This window comes from Leopardus geoffroyi, chromosome E1 (assembly GCF_018350155.1).
Source record: "Leopardus geoffroyi isolate Oge1 chromosome E1, O.geoffroyi_Oge1_pat1.0, whole genome shotgun sequence".
Taxonomy (NCBI): domain Eukaryota; kingdom Metazoa; phylum Chordata; class Mammalia; order Carnivora; family Felidae; genus Leopardus; species Leopardus geoffroyi.
In genome coordinates this window covers 18,032,296-18,055,676 of record NC_059330.1, presented here as the reverse complement: position 1 = coordinate 18,055,676, position 23,381 = coordinate 18,032,296, and the positions used below count along the sequence as shown (strand labels likewise).

General features: G+C 45.7%; 1 protein-coding gene across 1 annotated transcript; it reads right to left on the bottom strand.

Moving 5' to 3' along the window:
• Positions 1-334: 334 nt before the first annotated feature.
• SPAG5 (sperm associated antigen 5) lies at positions 335-22,132 on the bottom strand. Its single transcript, XM_045487901.1, is given in 25 exon segments — positions 335-531; positions 742-822; positions 954-1,028; positions 1,116-1,271; positions 1,436-1,516; positions 1,893-2,004; positions 2,114-2,234; positions 2,498-2,584; positions 2,752-2,863; positions 6,838-6,976; positions 7,176-7,309; positions 7,499-7,601; positions 7,681-7,828; positions 8,001-8,094; positions 8,466-8,579; positions 8,682-8,774; positions 8,895-9,014; positions 9,233-9,367; positions 9,459-9,551; positions 9,791-9,865; positions 15,023-15,197; positions 15,303-15,609; positions 15,612-16,389; positions 21,596-21,721; positions 21,963-22,132. Coding segments are annotated over 25 exon segments (3,582 nt in total). The 5' UTR covers positions 22,014-22,132; the 3' UTR covers positions 335-459.
• Between the last annotated feature and the right edge of the window lie 1,249 nt (positions 22,133-23,381).

Sequence of the window (23,381 nt, the reverse complement as noted above, 5' to 3'; positions counted from 1 at the left end):
GCACCAACAAAGGGTGGCAGTCCAGCGCAGGGAGTAGGAACTGAGTTTCTCTGTTCTCGTGCCCTTATTTACCAAGACCTAGCCTAGAGGGGGATGGAGAAGGTAGGAGAATGAATCCTCTTCTGTCCCGCCCCCAGGCTAAGAGCCAGGGAACAAGCAGTCCAGTGCCTAGAATATTGAGGAAGCAAGAGAAGGGAGGAGGGGCAGCCAACTTTGGCTCTGGATGCAGCCAGAGGGTTGCGTGAAGGGTGCCTAGGGAAAGTGGGCCAACAAGCTTCTTTGACCTCATCCACCTCCCATGCCCAAAAAATGAGATTCAGTGAACCTGAAGAAATACATTAAATATACTTTATTTAAATAGCATTAAACATAGCTAGCTCTATGCCGGTTGGTCCTGATGTTGGGGTAAGGGAGTATAGTAGGTAAAAAGGGGTGAAACGGATTCGAGCTTTCAGTTTCTTAGCTCAGAAATTCCAGCAATCCCTGTAGCTCCTTGCAACCCCTCACAACCTCTGGGATGGATAACAGAGTCTGCAAAAAGAAACAGAAAAGTTAGCTCAAGGTCACAAGTCCAAGGCTCTCAGCCCCAGGGAGCACCAACTGAGTCAGAGGGGAGAAAGCAGAAGCCACAGGGAAGCCTGCTCAGCACCGGCTGAAAACCAGAGCAATGCTTATCAGCACTTCCTGGGGCCAAGCTCCGTGCCAGGAGACTTAGCTGCATCAACTCCTTCCCTCCTTTACCTCATAAATATGCTGAACGATGTCATCTAGTTTCTTTAATTCCTTGTCAGAGCGCCGAAGATTCTCCTCCAGGATGTTTCTCTAGAAAGCAAATAGGTTGCATTAAGTCCTATACTCAGAAGAACAGCATAGCTTGTGGGGCAAGGAAAACATGGCAGACCACTTGCTAGTAGTAGTGGGAAATGGCCCTGGAATGACAAGGGAATTCTTACATGGCTCTGGAACTTGACCATGAGTTTTGCCTTCTCATTTTTCATCTCCAGGAACATCACCCTTAGCTTGTCCACCTGTAGATATGTCCAGATCAGCAGAGGCACAGCCTAGGGTTCCCTCCAGGTGCCCAGCTCCTTTGTTAACTCCGAGTCACCTCTCACCTCTTGGGAGAGCCACACTTTCTCCTGGATCCAGTTAGTGGCCATAGGCTGACAGTCGGGATTCAGCTGACCTGCTAGGGTCTCTTGTAGCACCTTAGTCTCTGTCTCCGCACGCCGCAGTGAGCGGGTGAGCTGGGTGACCTCCTCTCTAAGGCTCTGGGGATGAGAATGGAGAGGTACCCAGTGCCCTCAAAGGGCCTCTCTATCCTTTTTATCCCATCTAGTGACCAAGGGTAGACCAGGGGATCCAGTTCCCATATTTGAGATTCTAGCTATCAATGACACAGAAGGCAGATGGCCAGGCATCATCCTGAACGTACTATGAGCTCGCCACTCTTGTCTATTTGCTCTAGGATCTTCTCGTTCTGCTGTTTTATCACTTCCTGGAGCTCCTTTTCATTCTGTGAGGGAAAGGGAGGTAAGAAGTACTAGAAGAGCTGGCTTCTTGGCAGCCCTTGCCAGGAGATAGGACCCATGTTTAACTCCAGTAATACCAATGGATAACACCCCAGTTCTTCCTCCAGGGCTATGTTAAGCAGGCACATTTCAGTGTTGAGAGAGTTCCGCCAGAGTTCCTGACTTCTAGGTCAGCCTGGCAGATGGGTCAGCCCATAGCTAATTCCCAAACATGTGAAATGTCTGACCCCAGGAAGGGCAAAACTAGGGCAATGGTTGGAAAATCCCCACCACCCAGATTCCTGGAGAGACCATGGCTCCCAGTGGGCCAGTAGAGCTGCCCCAGTTCTTGATCGCCCCACTTTCAGGCCCCTCCTTCACCTTGTAGCGCAAACACAGGGCCTGGTTCAGCTTCTCTATATCTGCTTCCTTTGCCTTCTGGGCTTCCTGATGTTGTTCTTCCTGGGCCTGTAGCCTAGCCTGCAGATCACAACTAGGGGAGGGAAGAATTCAGCATTATTTCTGTCTTCTCAGGCACTGGCTGGGCCCTTGACCTATCTCACTTGACCTGTCCTCTCTAATCAAGACTGCCCTCCACTCACATCCTTCGCTGCAGAGTCCTGATGGCTTCTTCTTTAGACTCTTGCAGCAGAGAACACAGGCTTTGCAGCTCCAGAGTCATTGTACCCATTTTTGCCAGGCTCTTCTCCATGCCTGGGGTCTCTGAAAGAGCAAGTCCTAGCTGGAGATAGAGCCCTTTGGCTCTGGAAGGAAGAAGTGTGTGTAGCCATCATTGCCACAACTCTTATCCATGTTCCCCACCCATAGGATTTGAATGTCCGGAACACTGCAGATCCCAAAAGGCAGAAACAAAATGAGCCCATGTAAAATTGAGGTTTTTAGAGCAAAGCACCTCTCACTGCTTTAGTCTTTATCATTAGTACCAGATCTAGAAATGAGGCAGGATCCCTGGAGCCCATCCTAACCTGTAGGCTGAAGGGAAACCATTGAAGCTACTCTGGTGAAAGCACTCTTGTCACTTCCAAGCACGGGCACAGGAGCTGCTTCTGGCTCTAAAACAAAAACCAACCAAGGTAGAAGGCTCCTCTGGTGACCTGGTCAAGGGTCTGCCATAATAGAAGCCAGGGAGACAGAAGTCTGTTGGTGGATATCTTCAACAGCTGAAGATATCAGGGGCAAGGTCACAACTTTCCCACCCTTAAATTCCAGGGCCTTTAACCTTCATCTGCCATTGCTGTCAAGATGTTTCCCAAGAAGGCACTGTCAGCAGGTGGAGGGTATTCCTGGGTAGGAGCACAGGCTGTGCTTACTGGGAGGGTCTCTGCTTCAGCCTAAAGATAAAGGAGAAAAATTATCAGCTGCTCTTCGGGGTTCATGATTTCCTAAACTTCCAGGTACTCACCAGCCGTCTCCTTTGGAATGTTATTCTATCTCCTCCTTTTTTTCTCTATCTTCAACTCCTCAGCAACTTTCCCTGAACAACTTCTCTCACTAAAACAATAACTAAAAACAGAAACCTTCTTCTTACCTTAAATCCCATCTTAAAATTGCCCTTTCTCTTCCCCTTCTATTAAGAAAAAAGAAAAAGAAAAACAAACAAAATAAAAAAAAAAAACACCTGCATTTCCTGGGGCACCTGGGTGGCTCAGTCAGTTAAGCGTCTGACTTCAGCTCAGGTCATGATCTCACGGTTCATGGGTTCGAGCCCCACATCAGGCTCTGTGATGACAGCTCAGAGCCTGGAGCCTGCTTCAGATTCTGTGTCTCCCTCTCTCTCTCTGCCCCTCCCCCGCTCATGCTCTGTCTCTGTCTGTCTCTCTCTCTCTCTCTCAAAAATAAATAAACATTGAAAAAAAAATTTTTTAAACCCCAAAAAACCCTACATTTCCTGCCTAAAATTGCCACTATCTACTGACTCCTTAGCCCACTACACTCAGCCTTTTCTGCCCCACCATTCTACCAAAATTCTTGTTTGGTTCACTAACAGCATCCTTACTTTCAAGTGCAATGGACACTTTTCAGCTGTTTTACCTGACCTATGTGATAATCGATGACCATGTTCTTCCTTTAGAAACGTCCTTTCCTCAGCTTCTGGGACAGGACTCTCTCTCCTTCACAGGTAGGCCTCATACCTTCCTATTTCACCTACCCATAGGTCCTTCCTTAAACTCTTGGGAGTCCTTTTGGTTCATCCTTGGCCTTCTTTCTACTTTAATCCATTCCTCATGTGGCCTCACCTTGGGAACTCCACAACCTCCACTTCTATGTGGATAACCTTTCAATCTGTCTCTCTCAACTGTATTATTTTCCCAATCTCCAGACCCAAAGGCTCAAATCCCTGTGAAAATCTACCAGAATGCTCCATAGTTAATCTGACATTCAGATGTATAAAGCTGAGCTCACCATTTTCCCTGTCCCATCCCACCAAAAATCTGGTCCTCTTCCTGTATTTACGATCTGAGAGGGGGGGCTGGAGGTGGCAGCAAATTAAGCCTGCAGTTCAAATCTGGCCTGCCACCCGTTTTGGTAAATAAAGTTTTATTGAAATACAACCATCCCATTTATATACATACTGTCTATGGCTGCTCTTGAGCTACAAAGGCAGAGTTGAGTAGTTAAGACAGAGACAACATGGCTCACAAAGCCAAAAAGATTATATTGTACTTTAGGGGCACCTGGGTGGCGCAGTCGGTTAAGCGTCCGACTTCAGCCAGGTCACGATCACGCGGTCCGTGAGTTCGAGCCCCGCGTCGGGCTCTGGGCTGACGGCTCAGAGCCTGGAGCCTGTTTCCGATTCTGTGTCTCCCTCTCTCTCTGTCCCTCCCCCGTTCATGCTCTGTCTCTCTCTGTCCCAAAAATAAATAAACGTTGAAAAAAAAATTTTTTTAAAGATTATATTGTACTTTAGAGGAAAAGTTTGCCACCCTCAGTTCTAGAAAGTATCATCATCTTTCCAGCAATCTAGAGATAATCATTCACTCTTGCAACTTACTCCTACACCAAATTGGTCTATTATTTCTATTTCCCTAATAGGTATTGAATTCATCCAGTCCATCCTCTCCTCTACCTTTTATTTTTTATTTATTTTTTTTTTCAACGTTTATTTATTTTTGGGACAGAGAGAGACAGAGCATGAACGGGGGAGGGGCAGAGAGAGAGGGAGACACAGAATCGGAAACAGGCTCCAGGCTCTGAGCCATCAGCCCAGAGCCCGACGCGGGGCTCGAACTCACAGACCGCGAGATCGTGACCTGGCCGAAGTCGGATGCTTAACCGACTGTGCCACCCAGGCGCCCCTCCTCTACCTTTTATAATTGCCATTAGTTCAAGCCTTCAGGCCTCTGGCCTACTATCCTAGCCTTGTCTCCATGTCATTCTTTTTTTTTTTTTTTTTTTTTAAGTTTATTTTGAGAGAGAGAGGGAGAGGGCATGCGGGGCTCGATCCCATGAACTGTGAGATCATGACCTGAGCCAAATCAGGAGTCGGACACTGAACCGACTGAGCCACCCAGGTGCCCCTCCTTGTCATTCTTGCCCCATGTAGCTCTTATACTCTATTTATGAAGAATTACTTCCCAGTCCCCAAACTTGCCAAATTCCATATGAGCAGGGCCCTGCCTTGTTCACTTGTAGTCCCAGCACCTCACCCAGGTCATGTTACAAGGTAGATACTACAAAAAAAGTACACACAGTGTCTCTCTGACTTTAACAGACTGTTCCCCTCTACCTGGTAGGTCTTCCTACATAATCCCCCACCCACCTTGGCCTTCAAACTTCCAAACCTGAAGACTGCCCAATTGTTACCTGCTTTGAGAAGACATATTAACTGTCAAAGGTAGAACTGATGTTTTTTTTGTACTCCCACAGTGGTCATCCATGCAGACATCTATCATGATCACAAGTCAAGATGTCAAGTTTACACCTATCTGTCTTCCCTGTAAGACTGTGGATTCTTTGCATTTCCTGTGCTCAGCACACACTGGGGTCAAATCATAAGCACTTCCAGGTTTTAGGACTGTGGGTGTATCTTTTACTATTGAATAAGGTAATTAACTCTCTATTCTTTTTTTTTTTTTAACTTTATTTATTTATTTTGAAAGAGAGAGAGAGAGAGAAGTGGGGGAAGGGCAGAGAGAGAATGAAAGAGAATCCCAAGCAGGCTCCATGCTGTCAGCTCAGAGCCCAATGCGGGGCTTGATCCCATGAACCCTGAGATCATGACCTGAGCCAAAACCAAGAGTTGGCCACTTAACCAACTGAGCCCCCCAGGAGCCCCTAGGTCTCTATTCGGAAAGATATCAACAGTTTATTGTTTAGTGTGCACTGTGGGAAAGTCAAAGAAGCAAGGCTAAATTTCTGCTTTCTTTAAATATAGTCTAGTTGAAGAGACCAGATATCCAAGGGAAACCAAGGCAAGTGCAAAAGGGAGAGCAAGTTCATGACGAATACAATAGGAGATTACTGAGTCCATGTGATTGTGGAACATTTCAAAGAAGGTGAAATAGGAAAATAAGGAAAGGAAAAGGTATTTCCAGTTTGAAGACAGAGGAAAATGGATGTGGTAACAGCCCAAGCCTGGGTGTGAATAGAAATGGGACCTGTGTGTAGTATACAGGCAGCCTAGTTGGAGTAAAGAGTTCATAACAGAGAGGCAGGAGACAGATGAAGAAAAGTTTAAGTGACAGGATGAAGAAGTCTTATAGGCAACTGAAAGTCAGTGAAGGTCAGAGATGAAACAAGAGTAGCATTTTAGGAAGACCATTCTATGTAATAAAGATACAACTGGAAAAACTCTCAGTAAACTAGGAATAGAGGGGAACGTCCTCAACCTGATAAAGAATATCTACAAAAGCCTATAGCTAGGGGCGCCTGGGTGGCTCGGTCAGTTAAGCAGCATCTGACTTTCGCTCAGGTCACGATCTCACAATTTGTGAGTTTGAGCCCCACATCGGGCTCTGTGCTGGAGCCTGCTTCGGATACTGTGTCTCATTCTCTCTCTGCCCCTCCCCCACTTATGCTCTGTCTCTCAAAAATAAATGTAAAAAAAATTTTTTTTAATTAAACAAAAGCCTATAGCTAACATCGTACTTGATGAAGAGAAACTCCAAGCTTTCCCTCTAAGATCAGGTACAAAGCAAGGATGTCCCCTTCTACCCCTCTTTTTCGACATCATAGTGGAAGTTCTAGCTAACGCAGTAAGACAAGAAAAGGAAATAAAAGATATACAGATTGGGAAGGAAGAAATAAAACTGTCTTTGTTTGAAGATATGATTGGAAGGGAACAGAAGGAACCCCCGGATCCTACCTTCTCCTTTAGTTTTGCCTGTAGGAAGAGAGTCAGTCTCTGGAGTCGCTCAGTCAGCACCCCTAGCTCTTGGGAATACTGACGTGTCTTCTCCAGGTCTTGTTCCTGGTTCTCTGCTACGGTACTAGCCAGTTTAGCCCTAAAATAAGGAAGGAACAGAGAAAACAGCCAAAGACCAAGGAACCTTCTCCGAACACCTCTCCCAAATCCCCATACAGAGCTGCATTCAAAAAGGGAAACAAGACACTCTCTTCCTTCTTAGAGACTTTAGCTTCCAGAAACGTTCCCAGGAAACATAAACACTTAGCAGCGTAAGCACCAAAAGGTAGAAATCTTACTTCAGGTTCTCTACAGTGTCCTTGAGGCCCTCACACTGCAGGCTGCGCTCCCGGAGCACTTCCAGTGTGGTTTTCAACTGACACTCAACCTGGCCCAGCTCTAGGTGAGCAACCTGATTCTCTTGGTCTGCAAACTGGGGACACAGGAAAAGGAAGGCAGGCAAGGAGCAAGAGAGGGAGGGGAGAAAATGAGACTAAGTGGGAAATTTTAGAGCCCTGGGAACAGAGGCTTTTTCCGGTCCACAGTCTCAAACCTCACCTCAATACCATTAGGTGAAAGTCACACTCCTACCAGTTCCCCTGCCCCAAGCCACATTTCTTACCTCCAGCGTCTCCTTCAGGTCCTGCACCTCCTTGGTCAGGACAGCTTGTTGTTGCTGCAGCTCTGCCTGCATGTGTTTTAGTGCCACCTCTTCCTTTTGCCATCTGCCAGAGACCTTATATTAGACCCCTTCAGTCCTATATCCTGGGCGCCTACTGCCACAATAGCCTGATCGGAACTCACTGAGTAGCCTGCTCCTCATTGCTCTGGGTAAGCTTGCAGACCAACTCATCCTTCACGGCCAGGTCCTGGGTACAATGGGCATGCTGACTCTGTAGCTCTTTTAGCTGACTCTCCACACTGGCCAGAATCTGCAGCTGAGCCCGGAGATCTAAACCAAAAGTATCCTAATTGACACTATGTAGTCATCAGGCCAAAACCTCCCCATACTTCTGCTCCAAAACAAGGGCTCTAGAGCACCCCCTGGCTCTACTGCCACACCCCAAACTTTAGCAGGGCACAACTGCTTTCACATGTGCACACACACACACACACACCCCTACCTGTTGCTAGGCGACTGTTTTCCAATTCCAGTTGTTCTATTTGGCCTTTGCACTCCTCTAAATGGGTAGAGACTTGTTCCAGCTCCCTGGAAACCTAGGAAGAAAAGATCGTTTTTCTACCACAGGTTTTCCTGAATCAGGAATCCTAGGACTCGGCCCAGCTTCTTTCTGGACAGGACAGCAAAGCACCTTGTTCCTGGGCAGCAGCACTGCAGAAACAGGCTGGTCCTCAGGAAAAAGTAGAAAGAGGAGAAAAGTTGCTAAAGAAGGTGCTAAAGAGCAAAGGAAACAACTGGGCCCAAGGCCATCTATAGTGAAGGGACCTGGCTGGTTTCCAAACCCAGAGTGAAAAAAAAGACAGGTCCAGCGTAAGAGGCTAACGATACCACTCATTAGAAAGTCCTTCTGAAGAGAAGGAGGAAACTAGGCCTTAGGCCTAAGCAGTCCCCCACTCCTGGTTTGTACCTGCTGTTTTTCCTCAACTGCAGCATCACGTTCCTGCAGGGTCTGCCGGCTCTTGGCTATGAGTTTCTCTGTGAGTTTTCGAGACCGGCTCAGCAAAGTTGTCCATGTTTTATACTACCGGGGGAAGCAAGCAGGTCAGGGAAGCACGTTTGAGGCAAGGCTCCCAACGGGGCTGACTGTGCATAAAGGAGTGATATGATGGCCCCAAATACTCACATCCAACCGCATGGATATCCAGTCCTGTTGTAAGTTTGATGTAAGACTCGCTGTCTGCCGACCCAACTCTTCTTGCTCAGTATGAAGCCCTACCTACACAAGAAGGATTGCCTATGGAGATCCTTTCCTCTGGAAAGAACAAAGTGGGGAAATAATGGCCATCCTCCCAGTATGTCAGTATGGACCCCAGGAAAGAAAATGCCTTCAAATTACCAGCTGGGTCTGGGTGTCCTTCAAAAGGCCTCTGAATTCCCCCAAGGAAGCCATGTCCTGTTCCAGCTGGCTGATGCGCTGGCTGGCACGTGCACAGAAAGCCTCTAGCACAGTCTCTGCCTATTAAGGGGAGAGGTTGCGAGGACATGGTGGGCAGAGGAGTGAAAAAGCGCAAAAAGCCGTAACTTTCCACCATTATTTAGTTTAGTTTAGTTCATTACTCCTCAGAGCTGGCAGTTCTTAGGCCACCCACCTGTGTCACAAGCGAAATTTATGTTCCTGCAGGAACCCTGGGGAAGATACCTCCCACATCCAAGAACAAAAGCCTGACACCTTACCGCATCCTTGCCTCTGACGGCCATTTCCTCTTTGTGTTTCGCCTCCTCCTTTTCTGCTTTGAGGCTCTGGAGCCTTGCCTTCAATTTCTTCAACACATCAAAACAGCAGGAGACCAAGGTTTCTGCACGCCGAGACTACAAGACAAGACTCAGGCATGGTGTCTAGTTCCTTTTTTTGGCTTTCAGTCTCACCAGAGGCCTCTGCGTTCACATTCATGCTGCTTACCTCCTGACTCACGGTAGTTTTATCTTCCTCTAAGTGCAACAGAGACAGATGAAGCAAGGATATCAGCTCTTTGGAAACCAGCACCCATGACTGCTGTAGAGGGAAAGGTGGTTAGGCTAGATCAAATAAAGTCACTAAGTAGGAAGTAACAGGGACACTGGGGAGGAAAACCACTGACCCCAATTTCAAGCTCCCAGGAGGGAGATGTGCTTAACAAAGGTTTGGAAACCTCCCTTTACTACCATAGCTGAGTATCACCATTTGCTAACCACCCAGGGTTTTCCATGCTTGATGTTCACAGGAGACCCAGTGATGGTATAATCAAAACTTACCATGGCATTCCTGGCCTGCTGCAGAGCCTGTCCAATCTCTTGACTCTCCTGAAGATGCTGAGGTTTCTTACTTATCTAGTCAGAGAAACAATGTTGTGCCTTTTGCATAGGCATCATACACAGCCAGCACCACATTCCCCCTCCCACCCACTGAGACACAGGAGCCTCTCCTATTGAAAGCAAGAGCAAGGCTCACAGCTCAATGAAGCCAAGTAAAAAAAAAAAAAAAAAAAAATCGAGGCACATAAAAATTCCTTTTCAAAATAACCTTATTTTTTTTCTAACTATAAGGATGACATGCATTTATTGTAAAATTTTGGAAATATAGAGTGAATAAAATGGAAAAAGAAACCATTAGTTTTACCACCTGGAGCAATGATTATATTTTGAGAGAGAGAGAGAGAACACAAGAGGAGAAAGGGCAGAGAGAAGGAGAGACAGAATCCCAAGCAGGCTCCACGTCATCAGCGCATAGCCCAATGCAGGGCTCGAACTCAGGAACCATGAGATCATGATCTGAGCCGAGATCAAGAGTCGCACACTTAACTGTGCCACCCAGGCAGGCGCCCCTGGAGCAATGAATCTTACCAACACTATAGCAGCCACCCCCAAAAGGTTTCCACATAACTCCAGAGATTTCCTTACTATAGGGATTTGCTATAAGTGGAATATATTACTTCCCTCAGGTGTCAGAGAGAAAAAAGTTGCAGACTGATTTAGAAAGAAACTACCATATTCAATGAATTTTAAGATGATTATCTTTTTACACAATGCCACTGAAATTGGTATATATCTTAATATTGATGGTGTTTTAGGTATGATAAATGACAGTAATGCTTAAGAAAACTACAATTGAGATTATAACATAAAAATGAATGTGTGGTCCTGCTTTTATTATTTAATTTTATTATACTAATGTTATTTAGCCCTGAATTTCTTTTTTTTTTTTTTCAACGTTTATTCATTTTTGGGACAGAGAGAGACAGAGCATGAATGGGGGAGGGGCAGAGAGAGAGGGAGACACAGAATCTCGGAAACAGGCTCCAGGCTCTGAGCCATCAGCCCAGAGCCTGATGCGGGGCTCAAACTCACGGACTGCGATATCGTGACCTGGCTGAAGTCGGACGCTTAACCGACTGTGCCACCCAGGCCCCCCGCCCTGAATTTCTTTAAAAAAATTTTTTTTTAATTTTTATTTTTTTTATTTTTGAGAGAGAGAGACAGAGCATGAGCAGGGGAGGGGCAGAGAGAGGGGGAGACACAGAATCTGAAGCGGGCTCCAGGCTCTGAGCTGTCAGCACAGAGCCCGACGTGGGGCTCGAATTCACAGAGCATGAGATCATGACCTGAGCTGAAGTCGGACGCTCAACCTACTGAGCCACCCAGGCGCCCCTAAAAAATTTTTTTTTTAATGTTTATTTATTTTTGAGACAGAGAGAGACAGAGCGTGAGTGGGGGAGGGGCAGAGAGAGAGGGAGACACAGAACCTGAAGCAGGCTCCAGGCTCTGAGCTGTCAGCACAGAACTCGATGCAGGGCTCAAACCCATGAACTGTGAGATCATGACCTGAGCCAAAATCAGATGCTCAACTGACTGAGCCACCCAGGTGCCCCTATTTAGCCCTGAATTTCTATTTACTGTCCTCACTGGAATAGCCTGAAACTGGGACATCTGCTTAGGGGGACCTATCAAAGTAGAGTACCACCCATTTTTAACTTCTGCTGGTATTTTACCTCACATTGAAACTTCTCAGAGATTATCTGAACTCTGATTTCCTTTCTTTAAAAACCATGACTGCAGGGGGAGGGAGGCAGTTCATGAGTTCGAGCCCTGTGTTGGGCTCTGTGCTGACAGCTCAGAGCCTGGAGCCTGCGTCAGATTCTGTGTGTGTCTCTCTCTCTCTCTGCCTCTCCCCCACTCACTCTTGTGTTTTTTCTCTCTCTCTCAAAAATAAACATTTTTAAAAAATTGAAAACAAAGGGGGGGGGCACCTGGGTGGCTTAGTCGGTTAAGTGTCCGACTTCAGCTCAGATCATCTCATGATTTGGGAGTTCGAACCCCACACTGGGCTCTCTGCTGTCAGCTTGAAGCCTGCTTCAGATCCTCTGTCTCCCTCACTCTCTGCCCCTCCCCCACTAATTTTTTCTCTATCTCAAAAATAAACATTAAAAAAATTTTTTTTTAAAGAATAATATTGGGGCGCCTAGGTGGCTCAGTTGGTTGAGTGTCCGACTTCACCTCAGATCATGATCTCGCGATCTGTGGGTTCGGGCCCCACATCGGGCTCTGTGCTGACAGCGCAGAGCCTGGAACCTGCTTCAGATTCTGTCTCCCTCTGTCTCTGCCCCTCCCCTGCTCATGCTCTGTCAATCTCTCTCTGTCAAAATTAAATAAACATTAAAAAAAAATTTTTTTTAGGGGTGCCTGGGTGGCGCAGTCGGTTAAGCGTCTGACTTCAGCCAGGTCACGATCTCGGGTCCGTGAGTTCGAGCCCGTGTCAGGCTCTGGGCTGATGGCTCAGAGCCTGGAGCCTGTTTCCGATTCTGTGTCTCCCTCTCTCTCTGCCCCTCCCCCGTTCATGCTCTGTCTCTCTCTGTCCCAAAAATAAATAAACGTTGAAAAAAAAAATTTAAAAAAAAATTTTTTTTAAGAACAATATTACTTTAAAAAAATAAAAAAGGATATATCCGAGGAAGAACTACTGAGTCAAAAAGTTTGAAATGCTTTAAGGGTCTTACTTTCAAAAAAGGTTGAACCAATTTATATATCCTACTGACAACAGGACAATACTAGCCAGCATTATCTATTTTATTATTTACTATTTTGTTAGACAAAAAAGCATCTCATTGTTTCAATTTGCCATTCTCTGATTACCAGTAACTTTCTCAAATATTTATTAGTCATTTTTATTTTCTCATTCTCTGTCTATTCGCTGTGTTGGCACAGATAAAAATTAGTATGCTATGCAGAGGACTTTCAAGTTCTGAGAAAAGCAGGGAGCCGTCATTACCGCTGAAAGGCAGCCATCGTCTGAGACAAAACCCACTGCCGGAGCAGCAGTGCTGAGTCACGATGTTATAGAAGTCTGGATTTAAGGAGATAATCTTGAGGAGTTCACCACTCCCTTCCCCAGCGAGGCGGTCATCATTCCCTCCTGCATTGTGCAGTGGGGCACGGAGTATTCTATGAGTACAACTAGTGCTCAGAGGTGGGCAGTCAGGCAAGTGATGAGATTAGTGTGAAGGGGGCACCCAAGCGGCAAGGACAGGGCATTGTGATGGGGAATGGCTGAAGGTGCTGTCACTTCCCCTCTTTGGCTCTGCTTCAGTTGCCTCCAAAGGGATTTGGCAAGCTTCAGGGAAAGAGGGTACAAGGCCGACTCAGGGATGGGGAACAAGGTCAGGATTCTGGCAAAAGGTAAAGTCTTATTTTGAGGATATTTTCAACCCAAGGTCTTTGGGCGTCTGGAGACCATCTCTTCTTAGCAGCAGCCACCCATTACCCCAAAGGCCCCAGTACTGAGGCTCTCCATTCCTTCCCTGGACACCATTCCCTTCCTTCCTCAGTCTGTGCTGTCACAACCAGAATCCTCTAGAACAGTAGTCTTTAAACTATTTTTCTCTCAGATCTCTCAGAATAATTTTGAAAGACTGAGTACGCTTAAGTTTAAATTGTTACAAAGGCTATAATTTCAACCATATTATAAACACTGATAATTTGAAATAAAACTGTTGATCACTCTTAAATATATCCAGTGGTATACTACATCTAGCATAATGATTTAAAGCCTATTTGATGCCATTAAAAAAATGCACCAACCAGGCGCCTGGGTGGCTCAGTCAATTGAGCGTCTGACACTTGATCTCAGCTCAAGTCATGATGTCACGGTTCACGAGTTAGAGCCCTGCATCGGACGCGGTGCTGACAGTGTGCAGCCTGCTTGGGATTCTCTCTCTCTCTCTCTCTCTCTCTGCTCCTCCCATATGCATTCTCTCTCTCTCTCAAAATAAATAAATACACTTAAAAAAAATATTTTGAAAAAAAATGCACACTCTTCTTCTTCTTCTTCTTCTTCTTCTTTTTTTTTGAGAGAGAGAGGGTGCAAGTGAGCACCCAGAGAAACAGAGAAAGAGAGAGTAGCAGGGCTCACTTGAAACAGGGCTCATGTTTTGTTTTTGTTTACCCGAAGCAGGGCTTGTGTTCACCTGAAGTGGGGTTGGTGATCACCGGATGCAGGGCTCATGCTCACCTGAAGTGGACACGAGCTCACCCGATGAGGGACTCAAACTCACCGACCGTGAGATCATGACCTGAGCCAAAGTCAGATGCTTAACAATTAGGCCACCCAGGCACCCGTGCACAAACTCTTCTTAAACAGTCAGACATTTTTTATCAGCCCTTCTCCTTGAAATTGCATGTTTACTCCTCTCAGACTTTTATCCTAATGTAATATATCTTAAGTCTGTAACATACTTAAAGTCTATTATTCATCAATATCGCTGCAACAGCAGAAGTCCATTTTACTCAGTAAAAATTTTATTGGGAATCGTCTGTTAATGAAATGGATATAGCTTCCTTCCCCATATTAGTTCATGTGTCTGTGGATTACTGTAATTCCTACAATAAAACATGGCTCAGTGACAATTCTATACCTATTTCTTTTCTTATAGATATAAGCACTGAGAATCTTCTTCACATAAATAATGGGAGGAATGGAGAAAGAGAGGAGGGCGTGTCACCCAATCTACCAGCTCCTTTGGAGATCCATGCCAAAAATCTCATAGTAAACTTTCATCAAAAATTTTTAATGATCCACAAATATAATTAAAGTCTTCCTTCAATTTTGCTGAAAGCATGCAAAAATGGTGTTACATAACCATTGCAGTCATTTGCTTTCTCAGCATGTACACAAACATTTTCTATTGTCCTTTGATTGCTATTCCTTGACAATGTAAGATTCAGGATAGGTAGTAAATATGCTGTTCTTCAGTAAAGGGGGCAAGGGCAGTTGAGAATGGGAAAGTAGGAAAGAAAAAAAATTGGTCAAAAGTACATGTGGAAGATGAAGACCTAGAAACTGATTCCTTTAAAATTTTCCTTGCATATATTCCCTCGGAAAGTCTTGATGTATCCCAGGAGTAAAGTGAGTACCCACAGCTTTAAGGGATTTTCCAGATCCTCAGCATACATATTCTAAGGAAAAGGGCCCACTGGGAAGAAGAGCTTTCTTACCCCACTGGGAGAGGTGTCAGTCTGTGTGCTACTGTCCTGAACTTCTGAGTGAGGGACAGTCAGCTGCCTCTTCCAGTCCCGCAGCTGGCGGGAAAGAACCTCCAGAATGACAAGAGAGTTCAGCAGGTTATCTTCCAGGTCATGTCGAGATAAGGCAGTCAGATCTGGAGGATGGCTGCTGCAGCAAGAGAAGAACATGAGGAGAAGAAAGGGAAAGGGATGGGAGTGGCAGGTCCAGATTAATGGAACCCAAGAGGCACAAAGTTACAGGGACACTTACCCCCATAGGAGGTGCTCTGTCTCAGAAGTACCATCCTTGATGTCCACTGGGCCTGTCTGGGAGGTGTTTGTACTTTTTTCCTGCGCTGCCGGGGGAGTAAACCAAGTCCCCACCGAGCAAGTAGGGTAAGGGGTAGTGCCAATCGCTGCGTCCCGAAGCACAGAGGGGAGGGATAAGCTCTGGCGGAGATTTTCCAGCATGACCGAGGTATTCACACCTTTTTCCAGCCAAGCCAGTGGGGACATCCACGGCCCTGTATCAGAGACAAGAATCCTACCAGCATCTTTTACTGCTGGGCTTGGAGCAGCCTGGATTCCATTTCTCCTGGATTTGGGGTCAGGCATGTGGATGGAATATCTTCCATATTTGAGACAAGTGCTTGTTCTCCTAATTCAGCCTCCTCAGGGAGTGTGGGAAAGCTCAATTCTCTTTCCTCTACAGCGTTGTGCTCTACAATTTCCTCCCCTGGGTCCACATGAGTGCCAGGGAAATCTGCTGCTAAGGCAGTTGAAGGGGAGAGCCAGAGCATGGAGGAAGGCAAGAAGGTATTACTGTCGGAAGGGACTAAGTCCTCAGGCACAGCCTCAGTCCTATCATCCCTGAGGCTTTCTTTGGAGCAGTGTGGCTGTTGCCCAGAACAGGGGTTTGGCAGACACTCCAAGACATGGGATGGAGGACGCTGAAATGTACATTTCTCAGACGTAGCAGGAACAACTTCTGAAAAGCTGTCTTCTATACAGGCCGCCACCCCCTCTCTTAGCAGATCTCCTGGCCTCAAAGACTCATCTGGAGAGAAGCTGTTTGTCTCTGTCATGGAATCTAAATGAGCCTCAAGGGTAACTTGCTGTTGCCCCACTGGAGAGGATACGAGGACCATGGTTTTAACCACATTGTTGTCCAGTGGGTCTACTGCTTCCTCAGATGTTTTGGGAGTAGAGTTGGTTTGGGGATACAGATCTACGAGCCGCTCATCTGATTCATGCTGACAAGCTTCTAGCCACTTTGAGGGATGGCTGAACTGTTCTGAAGGGGAATCTGTCCTCTTGGCATTGACAAAATCCACTGGTGATGCATTGTTGTTGCCTTCCTGCCAAAAGAAACCAAAGTAGTTGGCCAAGGCAGTCATTTCTAGTTCCCAACATATAATTACGGGTATAGGATACTGTCTGAACACAAAGAGTTTTCATTACCTCTGCTTAGGTAAAAATTGGCTAAGCCTGGCTGCTCACTAAAGAAACCCTAACCTAAACCTAAACTAAACCCTAACTAAAGCTGGGAAGTCATCTTAGGTTTTTTCCAAGTGAATCAGTCTACAGTATAAACAAGGCTGAGATAATCTATTCATATCATGGGGAGATGGTAGCTTGAATGTGACCCCACTTGTCTCCAACCCCTCCCTCCCATTCCTTTGAGAGAGGATCCTGAGGTAAGCTCTGCCAGACTCTAGAGTTGCTACAAGATTTTCTCTTCTAGAACAGATGAAAAACTGGGGACCAGAGTTAGTGTAATGTCTTGCTGGGGCCCACAGAGATCCACAAACCCTAGGAAAAAGGGCAACGTCAACCTGCACTAGTGACCTAGTCTCCCTGGCCCCAAGAGCTGAATGTGTCCTAAACACAGGAGTTGAATCCATTCAACCCTTGGGATTTGAAGAGCTCTAACCTTTGTAGCAGAGGAAAATGAAAAGCAGAGAGACTTCCTGCTGGTACCCTCATAAAGGACTGATAACCCCCATATGCTGGTTCACAGGGACAAAGACCCACTGTACCTTCTACCACCTGCAGGGTTGCTGGTACCTGAGACTCAATGAACAAGAAAAGGAAAATATGAATGTACTTAAATGGATCTAATCGCCAGAGAAAGGGCAAACCCTAAGATAGTAAAGTAAACCCTAACAAAACAGCTGATGGGGGGCGCCTGGGTGGCTCAGTCGGTTAAGCGTCCAACTTCAGCTCAGGTCACGATCTCGCGGTCCGTGAGTTCGAGCCCCGCGTCGGGCTCTGGGCTGCTGGCTCCGAGCCTGGACCTGCTTAGGATTCTGTGTCTCCCTCTCTCTCTGCCCCTCCCCCGTTCATGCTCTGTCTCTCTCTGTCTCAAAAATAAATAAAAAACGTTAAAAAAAAATAAAATAAATAAAATAAACAGTTGATGGAAGAAACAGACGACAAGGTAAGACAATTCAAATACAGCACACATACACAAAGACTTTTTTTTTTTATGTTTATTTTTGAGAAAGAGACAGAGCATGAGCAGGGGAGTGGCAGAGAGAGAGGGAGACACAGAATCCAAGGCAGGCTCCAGGCTCTGAGCTGTCAGCACAGAGCCCAATGCAGGGCTCAAACTCACGAAACACAAGATGATGACCTGAGCTAAAGTCGGACACTTAACCGACTAAGCCACTCACATGCCCCAAGACCTTCTGAAAATAATAAAAATTACTTTTAAACAACAACAAAAATGAACTTTTAAGCAAAAAAAACTGATTAAATGAACTGAAAGAGGATGGTCAGAGTTGAGGCTCGAGTTACTGGCCTCGGTAATCAAGTGGAAAAATATCTTTTTTATTTTTATCATTTTTAAAAGTTTATTTATCTATTTTGAGAGAGAGCATACATAAGCAGGGGAGGAGCAGAGAGGGAGGGAGACAGAGAGTCCAAAACAGGCTCCACACTGCCAGCACAGAGCCTGATGTGGGCTTGAATCCACGAACCACAAGATCATGACCTGAGCGGAAACCAAGAGTAGGCTTTAACTGCCTGAGCCCACCCAGACACCCAAGTGGAAGAGTATTTTAAAGCAAAGACAAAAATGCAAAGAAATGTATATCTTAGGGAAAAGCTAAAAGAACTGGAAGATAAACCCACTAAACCTAACACACGAGGAAAAGAAGTTCCATGAAAAAAGGAGAACACTTATAGGAGGCACTAATTAACAAATATTAGAAGAAAATGTCTCTGAGGTAAAGACCAGAGTTTGCATATTGAAATGGCTCACCAAGTTCCAAGCAAGATTGATAAGAAAAAATAAAATTTCTGAACCATAAGGAAGATAAAACTATTTTAATATTTTTAATGTCTATTTATTTTTGAGAGAAAGGGAGAGAGAAAGAAGGAGAAAGAGAATGAGTGGGGGAGGGGCAGGGGACAGAGGATTGGAAGTAGGCTCCACGGTGACAGCAGAGAGCCCGAAGTGGGGCTCAAACCCACAAACTGCGAGATCATGACCTGAGTCAAAGTCAGACATTTAACCAACTGAGCCACCCAGGAGCCCCAGAAGATAAAAACCATTTTAGAAGCTTGATATAAAGACCCATTATTAAAAAAAAAAAAAAAAAAAATCGGACTTACATGAAATCTCATTTACAGCAGTGGATGAAGCTTTTAAAAATAAGGTTGAGCTAAAATGGGCTTCCGATATGCTGGCAATGTCCTAAATACTGACTGGGGGTTGGTTACTATGATGGGTACTTTATACAAATTTGTTAAGTTGTATGTTTTATGTACTTTCATATATTTTATTTCAATTTTGAAGTTTTTCTTTCAAAGTGTTTTAAAGGAAAAGTAGAAAATAAAAGGGATGTCAAAAAGATATGAGGTAAAAACCAACAAAGAGAAGAAAGATAGCAATATTAGTAAGGTTAGAGCACTACTGTGATAAAAGACATAAGTGAAGATATAGGATATACAAAACATAAATCAGTCTGCATTAAATAGCCCAGAGACTAAACAAACCAAAGACTTTTAGGAATGCAAAAGTGCACCTTACAGTTTTTGCCGTGTTTATCAAGTTCCTATTTATTCTTTTAAAATATCACTTAAGGAGGGACGCCTGGGTAGCTCAGTTGGTTGAGCATTCAACTCTTGATTTCAGCTCAGGTCATGATCCCAGGTTCGTAAAATCAAGCCCAAGTTGGCTCAGCGTTGAGTGGGAAACCTGCTTAAGATTCTCTCTCTCCTTCTGCCCCTCTCCCCTGCTCACTCTACCTCTAAAATAAAAGTATCATAATATATGGATGTGTGTGGATATAAACACATACAGACAGATAACACATAAAGAGATGCAAGAAAGGGGGCACCTGGGTGGCTCAGTTGGTTAAGCTTCTGACTCTCTATTTCAGCTCAGGTCAGGATCTCACGGTTCGGTTCTGGAGTTCAAGCCCTGCCCTCGGGTTATCAGCATAGAGCCTGCTTGGGATTCTCTCTCTCCTTTCTCTGCCCTTCCCCTGCTCTCTCCTCCCCTGTACTGCACCCCACCCCCCGCCCCCGCCAAAAAAAAAAAAAAAAAGAAAGGATTGTCTCTTTTTTTTTTTAATGTTTATTTTGAGAGAGAGAGAGAGAGAGAGAGAGAGAGAGAGAGAGAGAATCTAAAGCAGGTTCTGAGCTGTAACAGAACCCAACAGGAACGCCGAATCTCAAGAACCGTGAGATCATGACCTGAGCTGAAATCAAGAGTCAGACACTTAACCCACTGAGCCCTCCAGGTACCCCTAAATAATCAAAAATTTAAAAAGCAAAAAATAGTGGGGTGTCTGGGTGGCGCAGTCGGTTGGGTGTTAGACTTCAGCTCAGGTCATGATCTCACGGTTGGTGAGTTTGAGCCCTGCACTGGGCTCTGTGCTGACAGCTCAGAGCCTAGAGCCTGCTTCGGATTCTGTGTCTCCCTCTCTCTGTGCCCCTCCCCTACTCACACTGTGTCTCTCTCTCTCTCTCTCTCTCTCTCTCTCTAAAATAAAGATTAAAAAAAATTTTTTTAAGCAATAAATAGTTATTTTGTTGGGAGAAAAACTCTTTTTGTCTATGTAGCTGAGCGTATCAGGAGGTAGCAGAAGGGAGACCTAAATTCCATTCCATTCTATTCTGCTACTGTGATTAAATGGCTATGGTTACATTCTATCAAGTTCTATGAAGATCAGTTCCCACTAGGTACTTTTCTTTTTGTCTAAGCTGTACTATCTAATTTGGTAAATTAAAATTAAGTAAAACTAAAAATTTAGTTCCTCAGTCACATTAACTACTGTGTTCAATACCCACATAACTAATAGCCACCAGATTGGACAGCACAGATTATCAAACATTTCCATCGTCCCAGAAAGGTTTTTTTTTTTTTTTTTTTTTTAATGTACGTTTATTTGAAAGAGAGAGAGAGAGAGAGAGCGAGAGAGAGCGCGCGCACACATGCGGGCAAAAGAGAATCCCAAGCAGGCTCCAGGCTCAGCACAGGGCCCAACACGGAGCTGCATCTCATGACTGCGAGATCATGACCTGAGAGGAAATCAAGAGTTGGACGCTTAACTGACTGAGCTACCCAGGGACCCCTTTCATCCCAGAAAGTTCTATTGGTGTTAGAGTGTTTTCAAGAAAGGCTGCTACCCTCATACATCTGTTATTCAGGCCGCTTAAGATTCTGTTTTTACATTTTCTTCTTTCCTCCTCTAACCTATTTTATTTATATCCCATCTTCCAAAAATAGTTCAGGCTGCATAAAAAAGAAGATAGATGGACAGATCAACTTAATGAATACAAAATCATAGTCAAGAAAGAAAAAGAAAGCAGATTTTTGTATTTCAAAGAGTAATAGTAGCTACATCTGATGATCAAATTTGACCCTGAGCTTTTCAGAAGCCAGAGCAACAGGGAAAATATGGTAACCTACATAGTTCTCATTATCAGAAAGAAAGAAAAAGTGATTTCTTCAGGAAAACAATTTTCCCAGGCAGTTAAGTTCTAAAAGAAATTTCTTCAAGGAACCTTATAGAGGGGTCAATCTCCTTCTTTGGCAAGTTTTTACAGCAACTGAAAAGCAGTTTATACATGGGTACTTCTCTCAAGACTTTTGACACATGGACAACTCAGTGAGGGCACTTCTACCAGGGGCTAGTTTAAGTGAAGATGATCCAAGTACCCTGCCTTCCAGTGGGGTAACTTGACTCCAGGAAGAGTTCTGACTACTTCTTGGAATGGATATGAATATTGCCTCACTACCGCAGCCAACTGATCTCTGCTTGAGTGAGCCCACGTTTAGGGGGAAACCACTAATCAAAGCGATAGTATTTCTCAGTATTTTGGTAAAAGTTTAACGGGGGAAGAGGTGAGAAAAACTAACAGCCAAATAGAGGTCCGGGTTCTCAGTGGATTTCCTTTAACCACCCTAGGGCACCTCTCTGTTGGCCTGAATAGCTGTAAATGGATGTCACTAAGGTAGAAGACTTCATTACCGTTATTAATTATGTTCCAGCCTTGGCCCTCTGTTCCTCTGAGCCCTCGGCCTCAGCAGAGAGCCCAGTCGAATCTCACCTGCAGTCCCAGCTTGCACAGTGATGAAGTCGGCGAGTAGCATCCGGGGGGGCCTTTTCCAGAGTTGGTGAGGGCACCAGGCTGCAGGGTAAGTTCTCGGAGAGGAGTTCTCATAGCTGGTTTTCCCTGAGAAAGAACAGAGCGTGAGAAAGCCTGAGCTGGGTCTTCCCTCTCTAATAAGCTCCTGGGGGCAATAGGAAGAGTAGACTTCCACCCCAATGGCGCTGAAGTTGCGGGACCAATAAGACTCCACACACATCGCGGTCCCCAGGCTGGACCCAGCTTTCCCCGACACTCGGCGTCGCCGGCGTCTCCCCCACCGAAGCCCCGATCCAGCTCTCTCTGTCCCTGAGGCTCTCCTGCTCACCGACTGGGGCGAAGGCGACAGGCTAAGGTTCAGTTTTTTCACCCGCCACATTTTCACCACAGAATACGGGGTCGATCACCTCCCAGACCCAAGAGGTGACGCCATCTTCACCCGCCTTCTTTATTTGAACCCGCTCCACGCCTCCCGATTGGCTGCTGGGGCTTCGGTGCGTCGGCCCGACGCGTCCGCTCAGGGCTCGAGCCCGGAGGGCAGGGGGCGGGGCTTGGTCCGGCCCGCGGGCCGCCCTCGTTCCCTTGACCGACACCTCCCCCAAGCAGTTTGGGCGTGGGCTGGAGGGCTGCTTCACCCTGAGAGGGTACCCCTGGCAGCTGGAGAGTCGAGGATCCTGTCCCTCCCGCTTCCGGTAGACCCCCCCCCCCCCCCACACACACACCGTCAAGAAAAGTTGTCTCGGTTGCCTAGCCTCAGAAGTCCCTCCTCAGGCTTCCCTTAGTTACCTGGCGCCTCAGGCTCGACCGGAAGGAGCCGGCCGCGAGTGCGGAGGAGAGAGGTGAGTGGAGCGTTTTGGAATCAGGCTTCCTCGGGGCCTTGGCACCTAGGCCCTGCGGCGGTGGTGGCCTGAGGCGGAATTCACCCGCGCTGTCACTGAGCCTCCTCACGGTTTCTGGTGTTTTCTTGGGACTTCCCTCGGGGCCTGCAACAAGTTTGCGGGAACCACGGCTAACGAGTATTGAACATTTGTTATGTGCCTGGCACTGTTCCAAATGCTTTATATCTTATTAACGGCTTTAATTCTCCCGGGAACCTGTGAAGTAGGTACTGTAAATACCACCCTTTTACAGACAAGAAACGCAGTCATAATGAAATTGGCCCGGTGCCCCGCAGGTAGTTAAACAGCAAGAGTCGAGATTTCAACCCGCCTTACCAATAAAGTACTATATTCTCATGTCAGCCTGAGTCCCCTCCGTGGGAAATCTCCTTATGGAAGGTGGAATTGATTTTTGGAAACAGCCTAACGGTAGGTATTCAAAATTAATAGTTTATGATAAAGTGTGTTCTTTGCAACACTCACTGCGCCTTATTCACACTCTTGAGAGTCTTAATGAATTGGAAAAGGAAATCATCCAAAGAGGAGGAACTATTAATCCGTCATGAACTGCAGGGCCCTCAGGGGATGGGCTTCTCTAGAACCCTGTTTTCTGATACCATGTGGCCAACATGTGATTACTGAACATTTCAGATGTGGCTAGCCCAAATTGAGATGTGTTATAGGTGTAAAATACAAAATCTGGGTTTCGAAGACTTTGAGAAAAAGATTATAAAATATTTTTTAATATTGATGTCACGTTGAGATTCTATTTTAGGTCTGTTAGGTTCAGTAAAATGCATTAAAATGAATTTCACCTGTTTCTTTCTACCTTTTTAATGTGGCTACCAGCAAATTTAAAATGACGTATG